A 23,697-nucleotide genomic window follows, 5' to 3' on the forward strand; every position below is an offset into this window, starting at 1 on the left:
ATAGTCAAGTTGGAATTCGATAACACCTCCCCCTTTTTTGTAAAGAACCTAACGTTTCGCGAATTTAACACATCGTATGAAAAAAAAAAAACATAAGTCATATTGTACTTACAGTTGGATACTCGAGTCATGTTTTCCGTCAGGAACATCATCAATTCGTATGAAAAACTCATAAACAGCTGACACGCACTTGCTTGTTTTGATGCTTTTTCAAGCTTTGAAATGACGTTGAGTGTAAGAATAAATGTGCTGACAACCAATAGAAACGACTACATGACGTCACAATTAGATTGCGATAGAATCGTTGAAAACTTATGGAGAACTGCCTTAACATTACTGCGCATGCTTACAATTTAAAGATATTTTCCTGTGAAGACTGAGATGTAATACTTGTTTACACTTTAAACATTGAGAGAAGTATTGTAAAATAATGAAATAAAGGAAAGATAATAAGCGACGACGTATTTTAATACGTTCGTCAAGTAATTATACCAATACAGACAATTGTATTCATTTTAAAGAATAAGAATACACATATAACATCGTTTACGACGACATTGTTCATTTAAAAATTTAACTTTGCAACTATTGAAAGCAAACAAGAAATTCTAATTCTTTAGATAAATTTATATCAAAAATGAAAATTTACTTATCAAACACCGTTATTTCATGTATGGTATTTTTGTACATATGTTTAGATTCATATCAAAATTCATAAATTTTACTGTTTACAAAACACTTTCGCGATTTTTCGAGAAAAAAAACCCAATTACTTACTCAAATGATAGATCATGATTTCTATATTAAACAAATGCATTCGGTACGTTGAGTCCTTACTTCTTTTCAACTGTGTACTTGATACAGTCTTTAATTCAAGTTGAATCTGTGAAATAGTTTTTTGTTCATATTCTGTAGTAAATACATATAAATATGTTTCTTGTTGCAATTTAATGTGTTAAATGTACATCATCCTATGACGTGATGTCTAATCACTTGATATAACTTATCACCGTATTTCATAGGAGTAATGTGTTGCTCAGTGTTTACTTTTCTGTATTGTGTTTTGTGAACTGTTGTTTGTCTGTCTGTTGTTTTCTTTTTTTTTCATGTTTTAGCCATGACGTTGAAAGTTTTATTTGTCGCTTATGAGTTTGAATGTCCCTTTGGTATCTCTTGGATTTCAAATCAGTGCTATTATGTGGTCTGATTTTCATTTGTGATTGGCATTATTGAATATTCGATTGCAAGTCGATTAAAGGTCCTTTCATAAAAGATATAATCGTACCCTACGCATGTTTGAAAGAACCTCATAGAATAAAATATATGTTTCAATTTCAACAACATATTTCCTCAGTTTAAAAAATCTATATGAATATCTGATGACCGTTTATAGCATGAACAAGATTAATTGCTTTTGAAATGTGTTTTTGCCTGCAAAAGGGATATGAACTATCCGAAAGGAATCACCAGGACCATTCGACTTAAAGATTAAGGTCTTGAGATCATATTATGCAAAATTTGTAATATCGATTGAAAAAAAGAGGAATAACTCATTAATAAAGTTACATTACAACCTCAGTAAAAACTGTTTTAAAAAATCTTGAGGATTTTACGAATACTTAGTAGAAATTAAAGCATTTATGAATCTTTGTCGCTCATTTTACACTGTGGTGTTTTTATTTTTATAAAATTAAGAACATGAATTTTTAAATATGTATAAATCATACATGCAACTACATTGAAGGCAGTACGTTGTACAGAAATTCATATAGTAAATATGTCTCAAGTAGAATTCAGCCGGACTCTCCTGAATATTTGAAGGCTTCCGCTATATTTTGGTTACCTAAACTACACAAAAACACCTCCATAAAATATCGTTTCATCTGATTTTAGTAAGTTTTGTACTACTAGACTTTCAGTGCTTTTCACGAGTTCCTTAACTACTATCAGAGAACTGGTCTATGTTTGTGATAAAGCATATTAAGCAATAAACGGAATTCAACTTTTTTTGATTGCACAAAATTCTTAGGTTGTTTTCGATAAATTACGTGCTTTCGATGGTCCTTTTAATTCGGATCACAGTTTTAACTTGTCCGCTCTTTATACTACACTATCACACATTCGTATGAAACAAACGTTTTTCTATTCAATCAAATGTTCGTTCGATAAATCTGACTGCAAATTTATTTGCAGTTACTCATGGATGTACCTGTAAAAACCTTATTTTAGACGAAATAGCATATCCTTAATTTCACGGTGCTGTGGTTTCAATTCTGTATTTTCAGTACATTTTACACGTATCTTATTTGTCAGTATTGTCAGGTTACTCGTGGCTCGTCTACATGGTTTTTGTTTTATGTTGTTTGGTCTTACACGATCTTGCCTTATATTACAGTTGTTTTATCTTTATTTTTATTTTCTATATGTATGTAAAAGTTAGGTTGAAAAATCAGATACTTCCTTTATATGATTTTAAGTTTAACAACATTATGCACAGAATTATTTTGTTTATACACAGATTTGATTTAGAAGAAAACCCAACAACGACAAATAATAACACCATTGCAAACACCATTCTATTTCAATATTCTTCGCATGGTTAAAAAAAAATACATTAGATTACACCATTAACAATTCAATCCCAATCTATATTATTGAACGTGTCTTTAAATTAAACAATAAAATTGGGAAAGGAAATGGGGAATGTGTCAAAGCGACAACAACCCGACCATAGAGCAGACAACAGCCGAAGGTCACCAATGGGTCTTCAATGTAGCGAGAATTCCCGCATTCGTAGGTGTCCTTCAGCTGGCCCATAAAAATGTGTATACCAGTACAGTGATATTGGACGTCATACTAAACTCCGAATTATACACAAGAAACTAAAATTAAAATCATACAAGAATATATTTGTTTTTAGAAATTTACTGGTGATAATAAAACGTCACTTTCTGTGACGTTGATTCATTCATGTGACGCTCAGTTTATATTTCGGTTGTGGTGTCCTTGTGTGCTGTCGCATGTTTATGGGAGGTGTCCGTTGTGATTTTGCGGTTAAATGTTGTAATGTATTATCATATTATTTATTTATGTATTTCTCCGTGCTGAGTGTTCTTTTGTTTGTTTGTACTGTTTATTTTGATATAGTTATATACGCGGGAGGTTTGGCTAGCTATAAAACCAGGTTCAACCTACTATTTTTTTCCTAAAATATGAAAGTTGTTTACACACAGTCCGTTTCTATGCATTTTGGCGTTTGCTTTTGTTTTAGTTCAGTGTTTTGTTGTTCTGTTATTATCCTCTCATAATTGATGTGTTTCCCTCTTTTTAAATTTCTTTCTCGGATTTGTTTTACTTAATTGATATATATGACTATTGAACAGCTGTAAACTACTGTTGCCTTTATTTACCGAGCCCGGAAATTCATATACGATCGGGGTAAACTTTTCAATACCTTAAACAAACTTACTCGAGAAGGTTTCTGATTCAACATTGAATTCAATCTTTGAGGATTATTTTTGGGTATAAATATTGATTTTGTTGTCAGATAATTGAAATTATACTAAATAGTTTTGTTATCAAAAATGTACTTTTACGATGCTACAATCTGTCGATACCTTCATTTTGACATTGCGCAAGGCCATGTTTTTCTCTGTTTGTAAATTACCTCTTTACACAAAATTAATTCAATGTTGGTTGTATACTAATTTATATGTTAGTCTATTATTAAATATTTCAAATTACTTGAAGTTTTCTCATTGGAAATCATACCTCATATCGCTATTTATTATACAACTTTAAAAATTTGTAAATATGGTATTAACATGGCAATTTCCCAAATAAGGATTGAATAAATAGTTTATCATTAGACAATTTTTTAGACACGCATTCTATTTTGCTAGTTCGTGTCTTTATAGTGGAATTCTCTTTATAAAAGTCAAAAAATAAGTCATACGAAATATAATTTAAGGGTAATAATAACTGATATTAATGGATCTTGTCTTGCTGCTAAGTTTTACTTTATATGTTTCTATCACGACGTTATTAGTTCAATAAATAGCTAATTTATTGAACAAATCAAGTTGTTGGTAGAAAAGTCGAAACTTTTATTCAAATCGTTTATTTTTATTTACAGGAAATGTGCAACAATCAGTTTTGGAAAACATTACTGATATCGAAAGAGGTATGAAATATGGGCTGATGAAAACAGAGAAGTTTGGAGAAGATATTTTTTCATGCAGAAAATGTGATCCACCAAGTAAATATATTTTAAGAAGTTTAGGCAATCTCTTCATATTGTATAAGTATTTCTGATTTGTAACTTAAACTTTTGCTCTCAATATAAACAAAACCTTTGTTCAAGTTCAAATTACACTTTTTATATTTTTACCAATAAATACTAAACAATTGCAAAATATCTTCTTATATCGTAGTTCTGAGTAAAACTTTTTTAACAAGTTTGAAGGAAGTAGTTTTCTATATTGTATCAAGACCGTCTTCATCGTTAATGTAAAGCGCTGAACAATGTTTGTATCTTACAGGTTGAATTCTGTAAATACAGCTGTTTCTCAAATTACGTCTCTTTCGGGGAGAAATAGAATATTCATAGATTATTTATTTTGTTTACATACTGGTTCCCAATTCTGATCTGTAGGTTACATCTCATAGAGACATATAATTTTTACCAGTAAATATACATTTGAATATTGTTGATATTGAAATATGTGGTAACCCTACAGTCGATGTAGGGGTTTGTAAGAAATTTAGTGTTTGTTTAAACTCTTAGAAGTTCGGGGCATACAAACGTTGAAAATATGCCACACAGCCCTATATTTTGACCTTTGAAAAAAGTAGTGTATGTGAACTTTCAATTCTAGGATATGATTTTTTTCAGAACTTCATAGTAAAAGTGGTACAGTTAAAGCCGTAAAGTGAGTTCCTATGGGAAATTGCATTGTCAATATTTACAGAAATGCAACCTACAGATGTAAATAACATTTAATGAAATGTTTAACTCTTCGATATCAAAATTCTGGTGGGATTAATTTCGGAGTGTATCCGTACGTGTGAAAGAATTTCAGGGGAAAGTTGTAAATAAAAACACCTAAGCTCATTCCTAAACCTACCTACATATTATGCATTGGTATCATTTTGACATTCACATAAATTCAACGGAAAAGCCATTGTACTCATCTGTTCGAAAAAATATTGACTACTATGTTTGATCAATTTTATAGGAAGCGTTGAGACATCGAAACACAAAAACTGTTAATTAGTAAACACACTACCACTCAATTTATGAGAAATGAGCAAGACTAGGTTAATTTGCTATAAGAATCCATACTAAGTCAATATATCACAATAGAGAATAGGTCACAATCTATCTATAAAAAGTAAAAACAATCGTGATTTTGACTTTAAAGCATATGCAAAATGGATTTCGGTCGTGCCTCCTCTTTACCCCGTTGAAGCAGTTGTCATATCAGTAAAATAAAATATTTATTTAGTTTGCTTATAAATTTCGCCAAAATATGGAAACACAACTTCAAAAACAAATGGATTCAGTCGTGGATTATGCCAAGCAATGGGTTTAACACGAGAAATAAGACATAGATACGCTTTCCGAATGGATTCAGCCAGTGAGGTCGTTGATACAAATCAGACTTCATTAAATAAATGGGTCTTTTAATACCCATGCTACATCAATATAAGAAACCCAAAATGTTTCAAAACAAAACTCCTACCTGCATGATAGATATGTTGTAGTCACTGCAGGTAACGCACTGAACAACATCGTTTTAGTGTGTAAATTGCAGATAACAAACTGCTTGATAAACATGATAAATGAATTAGGTATTATTCACTTTGAAACTCAACAACTTATAACCCCTCGACAATTACTACATGTACTAAACAGGAAGTCCTGGATAATCATAGGTCTGTTCTAAGGTCCTTTGTAAATTCAACCAAAGCTGAAGAGCTGGATCTTCCATCACTGTATTGGATACTAAAATTGCATAATTTCCTTACAAACAACGTAAGCCGGTTTTCCAAGTGCTCCACAAAACTCCTTTCAAAATTACTTAAATCAATTGTTGCAGCAATCAAAGACGGGCTTCAAATTTATTGTGCAACTACATAGTACTAAGTATTGTAGAGGTGGTGTGAATCAGATGTTGATACTAAAAAAAATCTATAGACCTTTTTTAGGACATACAATTAAAGACTCGTCTATCTTGCAATTTTATCATAATATTAAAACATTATACTTTTCTACACTTTACACAAGTATTTCCCATTTGAAACCCCAAAAAATAATGGAATATTTGGTCCAGCTTTATTTCTCAAAAATGAATGGCCAACGTACGTAGATACGTAGATATGAGTATCTTGATTTAGGGAGGGATAAATCCTACGTTGTAAAGAAAAACCAACTTTGATTCAAACTGAATTTATAAATATTTCTTGATTGACAATATATTCGTTTGGATGACGTTTATCAACAAACATTTCCATGGGACCAAACTGTGCCTCTTTTCTTGCTGACTTATTCTTTTACTTATATGAGGCTGACTTCTTAAGGAACTTCTTAGTTAAAAAGATAAAAGTTAACAGTACTCTTGACTTATACATTCCTTTATATAAATGATGCTCTCTCACTAAATAATTCAAAATTTGGTGTCTATGTTGAACGCATCTATCCCATCGAACTTGAGTTAAAGGATAGAACAGATACAGTCGAGTCTGCCTCACATTTTGTCATTCATCTAGACATTGACAATGAGGGTCGGATAAACACATAACTTAACGACAACACATATGATTTCAGATTCCACATTGTGAACTGTACATTTCTATGTTGCAATATTTCAGCAGCGCCTGCATACTGAGTATATATCTCCCTGTGCATACGATATTCCCGGGTTTGTACATCCTATCATAGTTTCGTTAATAGAGGATTGTGAATCATAAGAAAGCTATTAAACCAAGAATTTCAAATGGACGTCATCACGAGTTGGTTGACCGGTTATGAATTCTAGTATCCGTTTCACAGACGACAACAAATATGTTCTAAATATCCCTCCCCTTTTCACCGAATGTGGCCTACTAAATTAGACTTATTATCAGGTTTGAACTAACATGAACAATAAAACGGTTGCCACATGTGGAGCAGAATATGCTTGCCTCTCCGGAGAACATGAGTTAATAGCCAGTTTGGCGTGGTCCGTGTTGCTGAGTCTTTAGTTTTCTATGTTTGTGTACTACTGTTTGTCTGTGTTTCCCTTTTGTTTTTAACCATGGCTTTGTCAGTTTATTTACTACTTATACGTTTGAATGTCCCTTTGGTATCTTTCGCCTCATTTATACTGTGAATAAGTTAGAGTGCAACGTAGAAATTGGTATTTTTTTTATTGAATCTGTGTTGTTGCTCATTTCAAAGTAAGTATGGCCAAAAAATGGAGTTAGCAATCTCTGATTTACTTTTTTGTAGAAATACGGAGACGTATTCGAATTGCGTGTATAAAAGTGTAGAACGTAAGACAATCAAATTAACAAGTATTCGCATATATGCAAAACATTTATATTCGTGCAAACAACTAGAACTTGATATATTGTATTGGCTATTGTTTTGAAATGTAAGTTGACAACTAATTTCAATTATTTTTGTTTTGTCATTGGTTACTGTCAACATAATATAGGCAGTTAATCTGTGTGATAACATAATATGCGTTATTTGATAAGTTTATTGTATGATAGTGGTGATGTTTGAAAGAGACTTACAAAATAAATTTGTTAAAGCCAGAAAATAAAACGATAAAGCGGAGTGCATATTATCCTCGTTGAATAAAATGATCAATTAAAAAGTAAAAAAACACAAAATACCGAACTGCAAGGAAAATTTAAAACAGAAAGTCCTTTATCAAAGGGCAAAATCAAAAGGTAAAACCAATCAAACGAATGAAAAACTGTTGAGAGTAACATGCATTTCCTTGTGTAAAAAATAGCTTACTAATTCTCTCACTGAAAGTTGGTTTGTCTTAATGCTCATTTTTTTGCAGGAAAAGATGGTGAATGTAAAAAAACAATGCTGATTTTTGAAGCCCCATTCATAATGGTGATCCATATTGACAGATTTAGAGAAGTATGTCTACTTTAGGTTCTGTTATACTTCTTTTACTTAATGATGATCCAGTGTTATGTTCAAACACTTTAAATATAAGAGTTCTTTAAATCATGCAGTAAGACGAGGCGTTACCATTGAAAACTATGTTCTATATTGTCAAAGAAAAATACCAGTTGATTGATTTTCTAACTATAAAAATAATGTCTCTACGGTTTTTCAAACTTAAATGATCTGACATTTTCCAGTTGTTAAGGTTTTTATATTCTAGGGTTGACAATAAACACAATTATAATGAAAAAAAATGATTTTGAAATCAACACAATATATTGAAAAAAATATTTTGGAAACAACACAATATTGAAAAAAGATTTTAAAATGAGAAAACTTTCTACATCCATCATTTTCAAACAACTTGAGAATAAAACAGGGAATGTGTCAATGACAAAACAACCCGGCCAAAGAGCAATGTTTGCATTTTGAGTTAATCTACTTTCTAGTTTCATTATTCTTATTAAGTAATAAAGACCTGTACTATGAGCAAGTCATGAGCAAGTCATGAACAAGTCATTTTCACAGGAAAACAATAAAGAAAATATGAAAATAAGGAAATGTGTTATGATTGCCAATGAGACAACTATCAACCAAAGTTCAAATAAAGTGGATGTAGGCAAGTAACTTTTCAAATATTATTTCAAATACTGACAAAACTTAAAATTCGGCTATTCTATTTTGAAAATAACTACTGTCTAAATCTAATTTAAATGAGAGTCGATGCAGTGAAATACTTACTAGATAAAACAGTTTGAAATCGTTTTACTTCAGCATGCTGATTTTATCATATAAAACATAAACCATGTGCAATACATAGCCATACACGAAATGAACTTTGAAATATTCTCACTAAAAATTCATTATGCTCTTAAATAAGTTCACTGAAAATTTGTGCAGTAATTAAGAAAATAAACGTTACAGCTGTATTTGGTTTTTTTACAATCAATTGTTTCATCAGTTGACAACTTCATTTAATAGTTTACTTCCTTACGTCTTTAAAGTAAACGTGTGTTTGTGTGTAACCGATACAAGTATCAAACAGTTTTTATAATGGTTAATAGAATTGGCATGGATGATCCGAACAGTAAATGATAGCCCTACATTTCTAATGATGTATACCTTTGAAAAGACTAAAACTGTTTGATCCTATGCACATAAAATTTCATAAATTTAAGATGTTGTGATATAAATCGATCATCAGTGAATATAATGTGACACCAAAGACAATTTTGAAATACATGTAATGCATTGATGTCAATTTAAATGTCATAATAAAGTTACGTTACAAATAGAATAATCAGAGCAATTGAAACAAAAAAAGGAGGCCATATTTGACGTCTTTGTACAATACATACTGCGTGAAAAGTATGATTTAATCATATCCAATCATATCTAACACGATTAGGACTTGCGTATACATAAATATTCAACTACTAATTAGAAGAAAACACAAAAAACAAAGTCTTTACACATTGATTCTTAGTAAATACATAACCATCTATTGAGTTAAGATTTTTCAACTGGTTTGATAGTTTGTTCTTATTTTGTACTGTTACACCACTGTCCGTAGTCAGGGGTGGGGTGAATGCCGTCAAAATGTTTACCCCGCCACATATTGTCCCAAGTCAGTAGCCTGTAATTCAGTGGTTGTGGTTTGTTTATGTGTTTCATATTTGTTTTTGTTCATTTTTTTACATACATCAAGCCGTTAGTTTTCTCGTTTGAATTGTTTTACATTTGTCATTTAGGGGCCTTTTATAGCTGACTTTGCGGTATGGGCTTCGCTCATTGTTGAAGGCCGTACGTTGACCTACAGTTGTTGATATCTGTGTTATGTGGTCTCTTGTGGAAAGTTGTCTCATTTAATATTGTATTTGAATGCAACATATACGTGAGGTTAAAAGGAAGAAACATTTTTGGAGTGCCTTTCTGCGGTAACTGTCGAGTTGCTAAATATAGATACTCGTCTAAACATCAACCCAACAATATTAGATCTGTAAATTTGCTTTCGCAAATTTTTTTTTCTTTCCTCGCCGGGATCCGAAACCTTACTACTGAGATATCGTGACACCAGGCCTCACGGTCATAAAACTTTCAAGCAAGATTTTTATACTCAGACTCGAGAATCAACCAATCAAAATACAGGATTTGGTGTTTCGAGCATGATTTTGTGATCCAAGCACTGAGCAAAGTTTTATGACTTCAACCCCAAATCGCCTGCACTGTAGCCTTCCCGCTAGACCACACGACCTATTGGGCTTCATAAAAATGAAGCTTTCGGTGGCCGGGTGTTACCTATCTACGTCAGTTTTGAATCTAGTGTCGTACTACAGTACATAATATATAAGGCATGAAGATGTTATTTTTACAGATCAGCTAAATTATCTATAGTAAAGGATCCTACAAATTAATGTAAGATACAGTCACAGAAAATAATTATTTATTATAAGTACGTTCTTTTATATGTGCAGGCGATTTGGTGTCACGATACCTCAGAAGCATGGGTTCGAATTCCGGCGAGGGAAGAACAAAAAATTTGCGATAGCAAATTTACAGATCTGACATTGTTGGATTGATGTTTAGACGAGTTGTATATACATTATGTACACAGCCATGTATCACCATCACTGCTGGTATTCCGATGGATAAATCCGTTGTAGAGTTGTCACTGGCTCAGACGTACTTATAAATATAATTATTTTCTGTGACTGTATCTTACATTAATTCGTATGATCCCTTACTATAAATAATTTAGCTGATCTGTAACAATAACAACTGTATGCCTTATATATCATTTACTGTAGTACGACGCTAGATTAAAACTGACGTGGAAAGGTAACACCCGGCCACCGAAAGCTTCATTTTATGAAGCCCAGTAGGTCGTGTGGTCTAGCGGGGCGGCTACAGTGCAGGTGATTTATGGTTTTGTTTTATTTTAGAACATGCACGGTGGAATGGACAAAATAAACGATAGAGTAACATATCCAGAGACATTGAATATTGCTCAGTTTTGTGTAAGTTTTAAATTTTAAGTGTGTTTTTAAAAGTATCAGTATGATAGATTAAATAAAAAACCCGCTCATAATAGATTTCAACATTGAGGCAATCTTAGTTACTGAAAAGGAACTGCTGTTTGATGAGGTTGATACAAAGATTTATCAACCCCAAGCCAAGGCTCAATATCATTTCCTTAGGGATGAGAAATATTTTTATCATCTGAAATCAAAAGTCAACAATTGTTTTATTATATGACTTGTTATCCTTCTTAAGTTTTAGCATAAGACACTTTAAGAAAAACGAGAATTTGCATAAACTTACGTCATTGAAGTTGCCTTGGATTACCTATAATTAGGTACATATTATCAGTTTCAAGTCGTTTATTAGCCTCTCTTGGTTTTATTTTCCTCTGGTGAATAGAATGGTTTATAAATGAGGACTTCGTCGGCTTTTAGCCAACGAGAAAAGAGAATGGTTGTAGACATAGAGTAAACATAATTTTTACCTGTATATCCATTATCTGTCACATTATGTTACATTTATCATCAGATTTTGAAAAGGAGAGTGAATCTATTTTAATAGAGTATGTACTAGGTGGGAGGTTGTTAAGTAGCTAACAAAATTATGTAGTAACGGAAAAACCATTTTACGACAACAGGTGCACATTTTTCTAAAAAGATAAAATGCCTAAACTATTGAAATATACACATATAAAAGCGCTAAATGTGAATTATAAACTGTGACAAAGTATAAGGTATATGCATGAGGGGATACATTTTTTAATTTGAAGCTATTCCAGGAGTTATAATAAATTAAAACAAAAACATCCACATTTTCATACCAACACGTAACACTGAGCAGTTTAAGCTCGTGACACTTATGTACATTGTTGGCATTTACTAACATCAACAAGCAACATCATCGACCCAACCATCCAGATTCTCAAAATACAAAAATGTATATATTATTTCCATATTTTAAGGAAGCTAAAGAAGATGAACAATTCAAATACAACCTTTTTGGAGTCGTTGCACATTCGGGAGGTCTTAACAATGGACATTATGTGGCTTATATTAAAACATCACAGAGGTCTTCAGCCTTGTGGTATGAGCAAATGAACAAGTCATGGCAAGACCCAGAAAAAAGTAAAGTAGAAGTAGAGCGTAACCTTGAACTTGAAAAACTTAAAAAGAAAACCTCTGAGTTGCAATACAAGAATGATGACGGATACAAAGCATCCTTTATAAAACAAGATGAGCAAATAACCGATGAAGCAAAATGGTACTACATTAGTGATGATGTTGTAAACGCTTGCGAAGCCAAAGAAGCAACAAATAACCAAAATGCATATATATTAATGTATGAAAAAATATGACAATAATACTTCTGTTAATGTAAAGCATCTCATTACGCGTTCTCATCATGACTTAGCAATTGTATTTTGTGCATTATAACTATTTGATCAACTTACAATTTAAAATTGATTTAAAAAAAAGAAAATAGTTGTTCTGTGTATAACTTTTGACCACCCTTGACAACAGATAAATGGTCGGTGTTGGTAAGTTAATAAACTATATTTGCCAACATAAAACTTAAAGATAAGCATCAGTCAAAAAGTCAAGACGTTCGTTTCTCGTCACAGTTCTCACAATCATGGAAGTATACATATATGTGCAATTATAGATAAACAAACTGGATACAACCAGGTTAAAATGACTGAAATGATTCTTCGATTCTCTTAAAACATATAGACGATAATCCGTAGATATTCATTCACTAGCCTCAAAACTTTCATGGTTCAATAAAGTTTTTTTTTGTAATTATTCAAAGAGCATAGCTGCGATCTTGACATCTGTAAAATAGTTACGTAGTTACGATTTATTGCTACAGCGTACTTGCAATTCAATCTTGGAGTTTGACGCGTATTGGGTCTGACTCAAAAATATCTTAAATGATATGTTAATGTATTCACGTTGATTTATTTAACTGCACATCGGGGTCTATTTAATAATTATGCTTTTCTTAATACATGTGACACAAAGAATTTTCTTTTTAGTACGACAGTTGGATGCATGTCTATTTCAATTGCTATATTATATAAAAATCCGGACAAATTTGTATATTGATTGTTTTTAAAATTTGTTCTGCGAACTAAGATAATAATGGAATAAGGAAAAGACTTCTCTGAAATGACCCACTCTTTTCAAGGTCGTGAACTTTTACAAATATTCAGGATTTCTCATAAATGTGCAAAATTGACAAATGAAAATTGGCATTATGCATTTCCGTAAAATAGAAGACGATTGGATACACACTCTTGTATCTTAACAATTTCATGGTTAACGTTCAAACATAATTAGAATTAAAAAACAAACATGTACTTGTATCAATTTTAATATTAAACATGTTAAACATTTTTTTAGTTTTCAAATACGATAAATACACTACTAGTTTTCAAATTTGCCAACACAGTTGTCTCTTACATTCGTTGTTCTTCGTTACATTTGTTGTTTTTATAGTGATATTAAGATGATAACACAATATTGACTGCTTTACCCCTATTTTTGACATTTTTACTCTTTGAGTATGTTTGTTTTGTTCATGCATCGTTGACAATGTAATGGAATTTGATGCGACTGTCATACAAGTGAGAGGTTAAGCTAGTTATAAAACCAGGTTCAATCCACCATTTTCTACATTAGAAAATGCCTGTACCAAGTCAGGAATATGACAGTTGTTATCCATTCGTTTGATGTGTTTGGACTTTTGATTTTGGACTTTCCTTTTTGAATTTTCCTCGGAGTTCAGTATTTTTGTGTTTTTACTTTTTACACAGTATACGAATAAACGTAACTGTCTTATTTTTTGCAAATTTGTTTTAGTTTTCTGTTTCAATATCTGATATTTTTGTGGAAAAGTCATTAGCTGGCAGTACTTCATCCATAATTATGCGATATCGTAGTTGTTTTGGCTTTATGGTCCTGTTTGTTGTGAGTTGCGATGATTCCGACAATTACTCATGAAACGTTGTACATCTACAAAAGCAGTTATGCTTAACAATATTTTATACGATTCATATCGGTTTATATCCATGACGACGTGAACTCCTGGTTGATTTGTAATTTCATCAGGTTAAATGTCTTTTATTGTTTGACTGTTTTCTTAGTAATTAATAAAAACCGATTATGATGAGTCGCTTATAATAGTCGTTTTTGAAAATAAAGAAGTGTTTGTTAAACAACTTCGTCCATTTTTATTCATGTATTTCCTTATACTTCATGTACTTCTCGCTTGTTTTACCATGGTTCAACACTTCAGCTGGATAACAATTAAACAGTATTTTAGTTTTTATGAAAATGTCACATTATTTATCTCATTCACCCGATTTGTAATAAAACGTTTTGACGTTTTCGTTGATTTTAACCAATGTAGGAATATCTACTTCTTTATTGCCGAAATAACAGACAACAAATTAAAAGAAATTACAAGCTATCAAAAACAAGGTAATAATATCGAATTCAAACATCTTAGCAGCTAAAATACAATACCAAAGCTTTTAAGTGTCGTTATGCAAACTACAAACTGTTTGCAATTAATATAATACAAAAGACGTTTTTGTGGTAATTATCAATTGATCTAAATTTGAAATAATGTCTAATTGTCGTGTACACGTAGTGTATAGTGATATAGTATATTGATTTGTGCATTTTTGTGATTTAAACCATAATCATTATATGTTAATTTGTCTCATGCAGTTTGCACTGGGGCAACAGGACATTTCAAGTCGTATTTGGTACAGCCTAACTTTCCATTTTTGCACATTGTAAGACACACAAAGCAAAAACTTTTCTCACAGCGATAACACTTCATCTCTTTGCACATATCAATATGCTCTATTAAGGCTCCACAACTTGGACACAAGCGAATTGTAGGCACATTAGGAATATCTGAAAACTGGATTTCTTTTGTTTTGCAATTCTGCAGCATATTTTGAATGTCTTCTTTAGATTTGCACTTATGATTTGTGGTCCACTGGCATTTACATTTCCAACAGAATTCAAAATCTGTACCTAATTTTATGCATCTCATGCATTCTACCCTATCGTTTTCTTCTGTTATTCTCTCACAATAGTATCCACACTTAGGACATTCATCGCAAATAGAATTTAAAGATATCTTATTACCCCAGAAAAACTTCTCGTCCATTGACATTTGCGCTTTTCCAGCAGTATCCTGAAAGTCCCATTCTTTGTTACATTTGAAGCATCGCAATTCTTTCTTACCATTCTTTAACTGAACCGTTATATTTTGATATAATGTATCTGCTGCTATAAAAAGAAATAACGCATCTTTATATGATACATGTAACTATGCATGTTTACTATGTCAATATATATTAACTTTAAATAAGTATAACAAAACGAATTGGCATTGCAAGACATACACCAGATCATACTTATCAGTCAGTAAAAGAAGAAAAATACATCTGTTTTATTATTGTAAAAACTAACCCACCATGGAATTAATTTAAATGTTACAAGAATTCACATTTGTAAACCGAAATTATTGGCAAATCATCTCTTTATTATAGAAACCAACTATTATTTTAATTAGAAAATATGATTTTATCAATTGACCTCGATAGATATTTTGTTGACAACTGGAAGTTGATCGTTGTCGCCACTATTTCATTAAAAAGACCCAATGCGCAGACTGAATATGCTTTTATTGTGGAAAAAGTGTCTGGTAATATATGTTTTAATATAGAAAGGTATTTTTGTTAACTACACATTTAGGTTTTCAACCTCATTTCTTTATAACAAGATTTTTAAGGAGGAAAGACCTTCATTTTTCTTTTACTCTTTTGTTAAATATCCATCTTATAATAAACTCACAAAGGTACGTAATAATATGAAAAAAAGTATAGCATAAAAAGGATCTAGAAAAAAAATGAAAATTACTAATGAATACATTTTGACTTGAGACGGATGTTTCTAGTTCACAAATAACAAAACTGAAAATAAATATAAGCAACAATAGTTAACCCACAAATCGGTAGTTTGACTGTCCCTTTGGTATCTTTCGTCCCTCTTTTAAGAAGACAAATCAAAGAAGCAAACAAATACTGAGCAGATCGTTTAATTTCAAAAAACAAGAGGGAAACGTACGTCGACAGGGCGAGTGTCTACTGCCATGAATGCATCAACCGCCAGGCAAATCCACACACGATCAAAATGTCACAATCTGGAATAGGTTACAGTCGGTAAGCTTTCTTTGAGATTAAAATGCATTATTGGTAATTTTGGATGGTGTAGATAAAATGTGTAAGGTGTATGGTGCAAAGGTTTAACGTGTATGGTGTAATGGCATGGAGTGTATTGTGTAATGATGTATGGTGAATGGTTTAATAGTGTATGGTGTTAGTGGAAAGTTTACACCACTCCAGAACTGTAGCAGTTCCTGCCCCACTTATGACTGTCGTCATGTTACATCATGCCATATAAAAATCGATGATCATGTTTAGTCATTATCCAGGAATCCTATTTTATGCTTTTCATATGATTACTTTTTCCATCATATAAGCAGATCAACTTTGTGACAATGTTGCAACTTATCAAAATACGATGTTTGCTTCTCCTTCTTATTTTTCCAATTCGATGTACATATTCCGTATTCAAGCTGTGACTGCATATCGAGTACATATCTTCCAGTCAGGACGATGTTCAACAGCTTGTATTTCTCATGATGTGTACTTTGAAAAATCGGTGTATATGGTCGTTGGTGATGAGGAGGTTATTGAAGGAATATTTATAATGCCTAAGTTATATTTTTGCGAAATTGTTTTACCGATGAATGGTGTAAACTTCCAAACAAACGTGTATGGTGTAATGGTGTTTGGCATATGGAGCAATAGTAGAATGTTTATGGTGCTACTTTGTTATTTTGGTGTAAGGGGAATTGTGTAATGGTGTAACGTGCGATCAGGAATGGTGTGAATGAATTATGTACGACATTTAAATCTGTGACCTCTTCTAGTTATCGTTCGATAACCATTTATCGTTAGATGATACTCAGTCTCTAATTTTCGGTGTCTTTTATGGGGACTTATGTCTGTCTCCTCCTTGATATTATTTATTCCAATGGTGTTGTCTGATTTTACGGTTAACGGTTGTCTTCTTAGTATTAACTGCTCTTTTTTCCACAGAATTGGTTAATCAAGAGTCAAATATATTGCATAAAATTGATGCTCTAAGAACGCATGATTGGTGCAGTATTTTGATAGGAATAGCCGATTGATATTGTTCTTATTAGTGTCTGAAAATCAAATACATCTCTTAACCATATTTAATTTAATTTTCGATATGTGCATTAGACCATTTATGTACATTTACTAATTCAATGTACTTTGAATTCATTTATTTGCATGGCTATCAATTTTCGTGGATAGAGAAGAAAAAGACGTTTCGTGGTAAACGTAAATTCTTGGATCGCTGATAACAAAAAGAATCAGAAACGTAATTCATGGAATTCTTTTTGATTTAGAAAATCATTTAACCTCCTTGGTTTGTTTAATTTAAATACAAAAGAATATGAAATCGAATTGTCAAAATACTCACTAGGTTAAAGTGTTCATTGAAAACTTCTATTACAATAATGGGCAAAGAGACAACTAATTATTTGTTTGTTTTACAATTTATAAATTTTTGTCGACATTTTATAAGGCATTCAAAAACTCTTAGATTAAAAGCTCATTTTCCTAATTACGATATAATTAACAGTCATATAAGTTAAAGGTTAATACTTAATCCTAATGTTTTTAAATCACCAGTCAACCAAACTATCACACGGTAATCAACAACTTGCAGGGTTTTTTCATGAATAGTTTTAAAAAGTAAATTATCACTATTCGATACATTTATTATTCATTTTATGGAGCAGAAAGTTTACTTGTCTGATACTTGTATCTTATTTCAATAAAAACACGTGTTATGTTACAATGTTTATCGCTAGTCAACACTTTACCAAAACGACATAACATAACCGGAAATAAACATCAGACTTCACACACATTTCTCGGGATAATTCCTCGTTGAACTCTTAAATTCGCGATTTTGCTGTGACCCAGAAAACCCATGAAAATTGGTATACCACGAATAAAAATGAAACCTAAGTACGTCGAAGACAAATCAGAAACGGTATGGGGTAAGTTTAAGACCAGACTAACAGAACTTACTCATTGCATGCCCGCAAGACAATAACACTCTGGGGTCTGTGTCATCTGGATATGTAATGTCAGGTGACATTGTTCTCATCAATAACGGAATTGTACGTGTGTCCGGATGTTGGACTATTTTGAATTCTCTGGTTATATCAAGGCTTTCATCGTCTCCATGTATAAATCCATAGACCTCAGATACTATGTCTATTGACCCAAGGGAAAGTCGAAACTGTTTTTCAATCAATCTTTTTATTTCTCGAACTGTTTTTTTCTGTACAAAATAGTTAAGACATTGTTTTATAAATCAAACTGATTTGAATAAAGCTTTTGTACTGTCCTGTTTATTCAGCTATAAATCCATTGAACTTATAGGAGCTTGTGGATACTTTTTTGGTCGTTTTGTTTACTGTAAATTATTAACACCTCACAAAGCCATATGTTGATTTAAAAGATAAAGTAAATGCATGGTATCAATCTTTCGTAACTGCTTTCTTATAGTTTACTGATAATAACATTTCTTTTCTTATTTTACATGTAGATTGGTGTCGAAACTTTTCATTTTGAAATTTAGTCACGCGATCAAGCTCTTATTTCAGATTTATGTTACGAAGAACAGAAATACAAAATCTATGTTAATTGTAAAAGGTAACCATGTTCAGATTAAAAAAAAATATCAAGCGATGAAATTAGCAAAGCGAAAATGTTATTATTGTGTCAGTTGCATAGAAGTTATAACGTATATCTAAATAAAAGGCAAAGGAGAAGGTTCACGAAGGGTTAAAATTGGCCCTAATTTTTTTTTATGCTTTTTAAATCGGGCCCTGAAATTACAAATTTCAAATAGAAATACTTGTGATAGTACTATTTAAACAAAAGTGTATTTTCTGGCACCTTCCTTTAACATTAATGAAGCTATGATCCCTTAAATAAACATTTTTTTGTAATTTAAGGTTGATTTTGGTCAAATTTCAATAATTTTAATTGTTTTTTCCATAATTAACATTGGCTGCCATCCACGATCAAAAAGGTTTTGATATTGATAAATTCTATATCAAAATTAAAAATCTTTTAGTTACCCCACATTTTGGATCGTAGGAGGTGGCCAATGTGTTTCTAAAGCTTTTAGGTCTGAAAATTGCACAAAATCATCCTATTTCGACAAAATGTCCAAAATGGGCCTATTTTAATTTGGAGAACATTATGAACTTTTATGAAACTAACTGATTTATTTAGCATTGAGACTTTTGAAATAGACCCATTTACGAACCAAATTGTAACCGTTTTGTTGTTTTATGACAAAGATTATATTTTAGGCCATGTTGTGCCATTAGTGAACCTTACAATCAATTCCCCAAAATTGCAAAGAAGAATACACAAAATAAACAAATTAATAAACGAAATTAAAGAATGAATACATTTGGCTATCTAAAAATCCGTGAAAGAAGCTTCTTCTGTATTCATCATTGATTACAATGGCAGAAACCGTGAAATTAAAAATAAATATACAGAATTTCTTTGTGATCCACTTCCTTTCAGTGGTATACAAACTTCATGATTTAAGGACAAAACTAACATACCTTGCATATTAAGTTTAACAAGAATACACTGTTTCAATTATATTCGAAACAAAATATGTACATGTATATGTACACGTTTTCCTAAAATGCAATCTAAATACAAGATGGACTATACAATTATGGTTACAACAAACCATTACGATATCTAAATCATATTTCACAAAAAAAAAAAACATATGCATAATGCTTGTAAGCGTCAATCTTTATGAAGATATTTCTTTTTTATGTATTATTTTGAAGTGCTGTTTATAACCTGTTGTTTTTTAGTCACATGCATCAAAACTAATATAATAGAAAAAGGAACTACTAACAATATCGCGACTCCTAGATTTATTCCGAATATTTGTCATAATATATGTAAGACTCAAATCTATGGTGGGTTCCAAATCTATGGCAGATTCTTATCTATGGTAAATATGACGTCATGCCATCCCAAATCTATGGCAGATTTTTTAAAACCCTCATCTATGGCAAATTTTGTAATTTCCTAATCTATGGCGGATTTTTCTTGTTTCCAAACCTATGGTAAATTTTGTGCAAATGGGAAACAATGCAGTATAAAAACGACCAATGGTCAATTCATTAAACCAACTAGTTAAAGTCCCTTAATAAACAAGAAGGCAGTTTTTTATATAAAAAAGACCAAAAAAAATGAACAGTTTGAATTTTCACACAATGTTATTTTGTAGTTCAATTAATTTTTTTTTATTTGATGACAATTTTTGATCAAATTGGTATCAGGTAATTTGATCTTTCAGTTTATAAACTTTGCCAGACGTCAAATATGTTTTATAAATCCTTTTATAAAATTTCCGGTACTGAAAACCCTCGATATCCTTATTCATCGCGGGCTTCGGTCGGTACATCACAGTTTGTCCCTCTTTCGGATAAATGGCCACATCATCCTTTAAACCATCTGCAAAATGTTGTCAAGTGAAATACCCTCATCTAAATTGGTTTTTAAAAATATCGGTTCCGTCGTATTCGACAACGACGATGAAATAATGCGTTATTCAATTGTGAACTTAATGAAAAAGATCTGCCATAGATTTGGGGAAAACAAAAATCAACCATAGATTTGAGTTGTTTGGCGTTTATAACGTCGCATTTGCCATAGATTAGGAATCTGCCATAGATCTGGAACCCGCCATGGATTTGAGTACGACATATCTATATATGCCCAATATATTTGTTTGGTCGGTTTTGTTTATGTCGTTTGGTCACAGTGGTTTATAATGTTTATGTTGCCTATTACAAAATATGTTTTGTGTTCAGTTTGTTTTTCAATAATAGGCTAGTACAAATAATAAAAACATTACTTACATCCCCAACTTCCACTTTCAAAACCTCAGTTGATGACAAAAAGGAAAAGCAAAAACGCGACATTTTTAATCTAAAAATTAAAATAAAAAACTATAAACAAGTCATAATACTCGCTCAACAATACTGATTTAATACATTAATGTTCGAACAGATGTACTAAAATCGTATTTATATTGTTTTCTTCAGTGTAAATATTTTTGGGGAAATGCCAGTGCTTTTTGTGGAAAATGCGTTCAATTTAACGGTTAATTTAAACTGTTAGATTGTATACCATGTACTTCATAAGAAATACTATGAAGGGTACATTGTTTAACTTCATACAAATATGTCGAAAGGTATCAGAAAATATATGTTAATATTACTGATGAACGCTTTTACAAACGAAACCTTTTTTCCCTGTATATATTATTTTAATGAGGTGTATTTGTTGTCCAAGTTGTATTGGATACGCATGTGTGAACAAAGATGGTTGGTTTTTTTTTCTAGAGCGATAAACCTAGTAAAATAAGACATTTTGTGTTGCTATTGGAAATTATCAATGCATTTTATTTGAACATTTTTGGATCAACTAATATATGAATTATGAAAGGGTTAGAATCTATCAGTTGCGATATTGAAAATGAGTTAACGATCTATCTTAAAATTCTATTGTTTTTATATGCAGACGATACAATTTTGTTATCAAAATCAAGCAAAGATTTACAGTTTATGTTGGATACGTTTTCAAATTATTGTGAAAATTGGAAACTGAAAGTTAATATTGAAAAAACAAAAATTCTTATATTTTCTAAAGGAAGAATTTCAGAAATAGAAAAAATTTATTTTTTGTAATAAAGAAATACAGATTGTCAAAGACTACAAGTATCTTGGTGTATTTTTTGCAAGAAGTGGATTTTTTTAAACACAAGAAAATATTTAAGAGACCAGGGAACAAAGGCAATGTATAGTTTATTGAAAAAATGTCGATTTCCGATCTCGTTTATAGTTAAAATGCGAATGATAAAATTTTGGTGTAGATTAGTAAATGGTGAAGAGGAAAAAATCTCCTCAATTCTTTACAAATTGCTGTTTGTATATTTTGAGAATTATGGCTTTGAGAGCAAATGGTTGAAATTTGTTAAAAGCGTTTTTGATAATTGTGGTTTATCAAATGTATGGAGATCCCAGTCTCATTTTTCTACAGATTGGATAGATAACTGTGTAGAACTTAGACTAAAAGACCAATTTAAGCAAGAATGGTCGTCTAACATTTTTAATTCAAGTAAAACAATTTGTTATAGAATATTTAAGAATGAATTCTGTTTTGAACGTTAATTGTCGTTATTACCCTCATATCTTATGTATTATTTATGTAAATTCAGATGTGGTTGTCATCGTTTGCCAATTGAATCGGGCAGATGGCATAAAATTCAAAGAGACGAAAGAACCTGCATTATATGTAACTGAAATGAAATAAGTGATGAGTACCATTATATTTTAGTTTGTAACTTTTTTAGTTCAGAAAGAAAGAAATTGCTATCGAAATATTGTCAAAAAAATGCAAATACTGCAAAATTTAATCAGTTATTCTCATCAACTAATATTATTGTATTAGAAAAACTAGCAAGAATCATTAAACATGTATTATCAATTGTCGTCCCTCCTGGTTAGTTAAATTGTGTTTAATATACACAATTAAATGAACTGTCTTTTCCATATTTGTTTACGCATGCACTATTATTGAATTATAATTGTATACTAATTTCTCTGTAACTATGTATGTTTATGAGAATAAAATATTCGTATTCGTATATGTAGTTAATCAACAACAATATCTGGCCTGTGAACAATATCATGGCAGGTGCAAATCTGATCTTAATCAGAAAATTGCCAGTTTTCATAATCTTTCACGATCCTCTCAACGGGCATCATTCAAGAAAATGTGTTGTTCAATCACCCGAAATCTCAAAGATTGTTAACGGCAGCGCGATGTTACATAAATTAAATAAGGTTTAAAAACAAAGAACGCAATGAATGAGTTTGAAAACAAGGAACGCAATTAATGAGTTTGAAAACAAAGAACGCAATTAATTAGTTTGAAAACAAAGAACGCAATTAATGAGTTTGAAAACAAAGAAGGCAATAAATAAGTTTGAAAACAAGGAACGCAATTAATGAGTTTGAAAACAAGGAACGCAATTAATGAGTTTGATAACAAAGAACGCAATTAATGAGTTTGAAAACAAAGAACGAAATTAATTAGTTTGAAAACAAAGAACGCAATTAATGAGTTTGAAAACAGAGAACGCAATAAATAAGTTTGAAAACAAGGAACGCAATTAATGAGTTTGACAACAAGTAACCCAATTAATGAGTATGAAAACAAGGAACGCAATTAATGAGTTTAAAAACAAAGAACGCAATAA

General features: G+C 31.3%; 2 protein-coding genes across 2 annotated transcripts in view; one reads left to right on the plus strand and one right to left on the minus strand.

Moving 5' to 3' along the window:
* Positions 1-12,667, plus strand: part of LOC143078198 (uncharacterized) — a 63,914-nt gene extending 51,247 nt beyond the window's left edge. Inside the window, exons 14-17 of the mRNA XM_076253132.1 lie at positions 4,136-4,258; positions 8,061-8,143; positions 11,116-11,190; positions 12,156-12,667. Coding sequence (XP_076109247.1) covers positions 4,136-4,258; positions 8,061-8,143; positions 11,116-11,190; positions 12,156-12,548 — 674 coding nt within the window. The 3' untranslated portion in view covers positions 12,549-12,667. The remainder of the gene's footprint in view (positions 1-4,135; positions 4,259-8,060; positions 8,144-11,115; positions 11,191-12,155) is intronic.
* Positions 12,668-14,796: 2,129 nt separating this feature from the next.
* LOC143078199 (E3 ubiquitin-protein ligase RNF19B-like) lies at positions 14,797-18,657 on the minus strand. The gene is made up of 2 exons (XM_076253133.1): positions 18,408-18,657; positions 14,797-15,501 (listed from the first exon to the last, which is right to left on the minus strand). Exons 1-2 carry the CDS (start codon positions 18,484-18,486, stop codon positions 14,921-14,923), a joined length of 660 nt encoding a protein of 219 aa, XP_076109248.1. The 5' UTR covers positions 18,487-18,657; the 3' UTR covers positions 14,797-14,920.
* Between the last annotated feature and the right edge of the window lie 5,040 nt (positions 18,658-23,697).

Source organism: Mytilus galloprovincialis, chromosome 6 (genome assembly GCF_965363235.1).
Source record: "Mytilus galloprovincialis chromosome 6, xbMytGall1.hap1.1, whole genome shotgun sequence".
NCBI lineage: Eukaryota > Metazoa > Mollusca > Bivalvia > Mytilida > Mytilidae > Mytilus > Mytilus galloprovincialis.

Excerpts from the sequence above, each read along its gene's own strand:
- LOC143078199 (XM_076253133.1), bottom strand. The coding sequence starts at position 18,486 with ATGAGAACAATGTCACCTGACATTACATATCCAGATGACACAGACCCC. Across the intron at positions 15,502-18,407 it reads GTCTTGCGGGCATGCAATGA|CAGCAGATACATTATATCAA; the intron begins GTAAGTTCTGTT and ends TTCTTTTTATAG.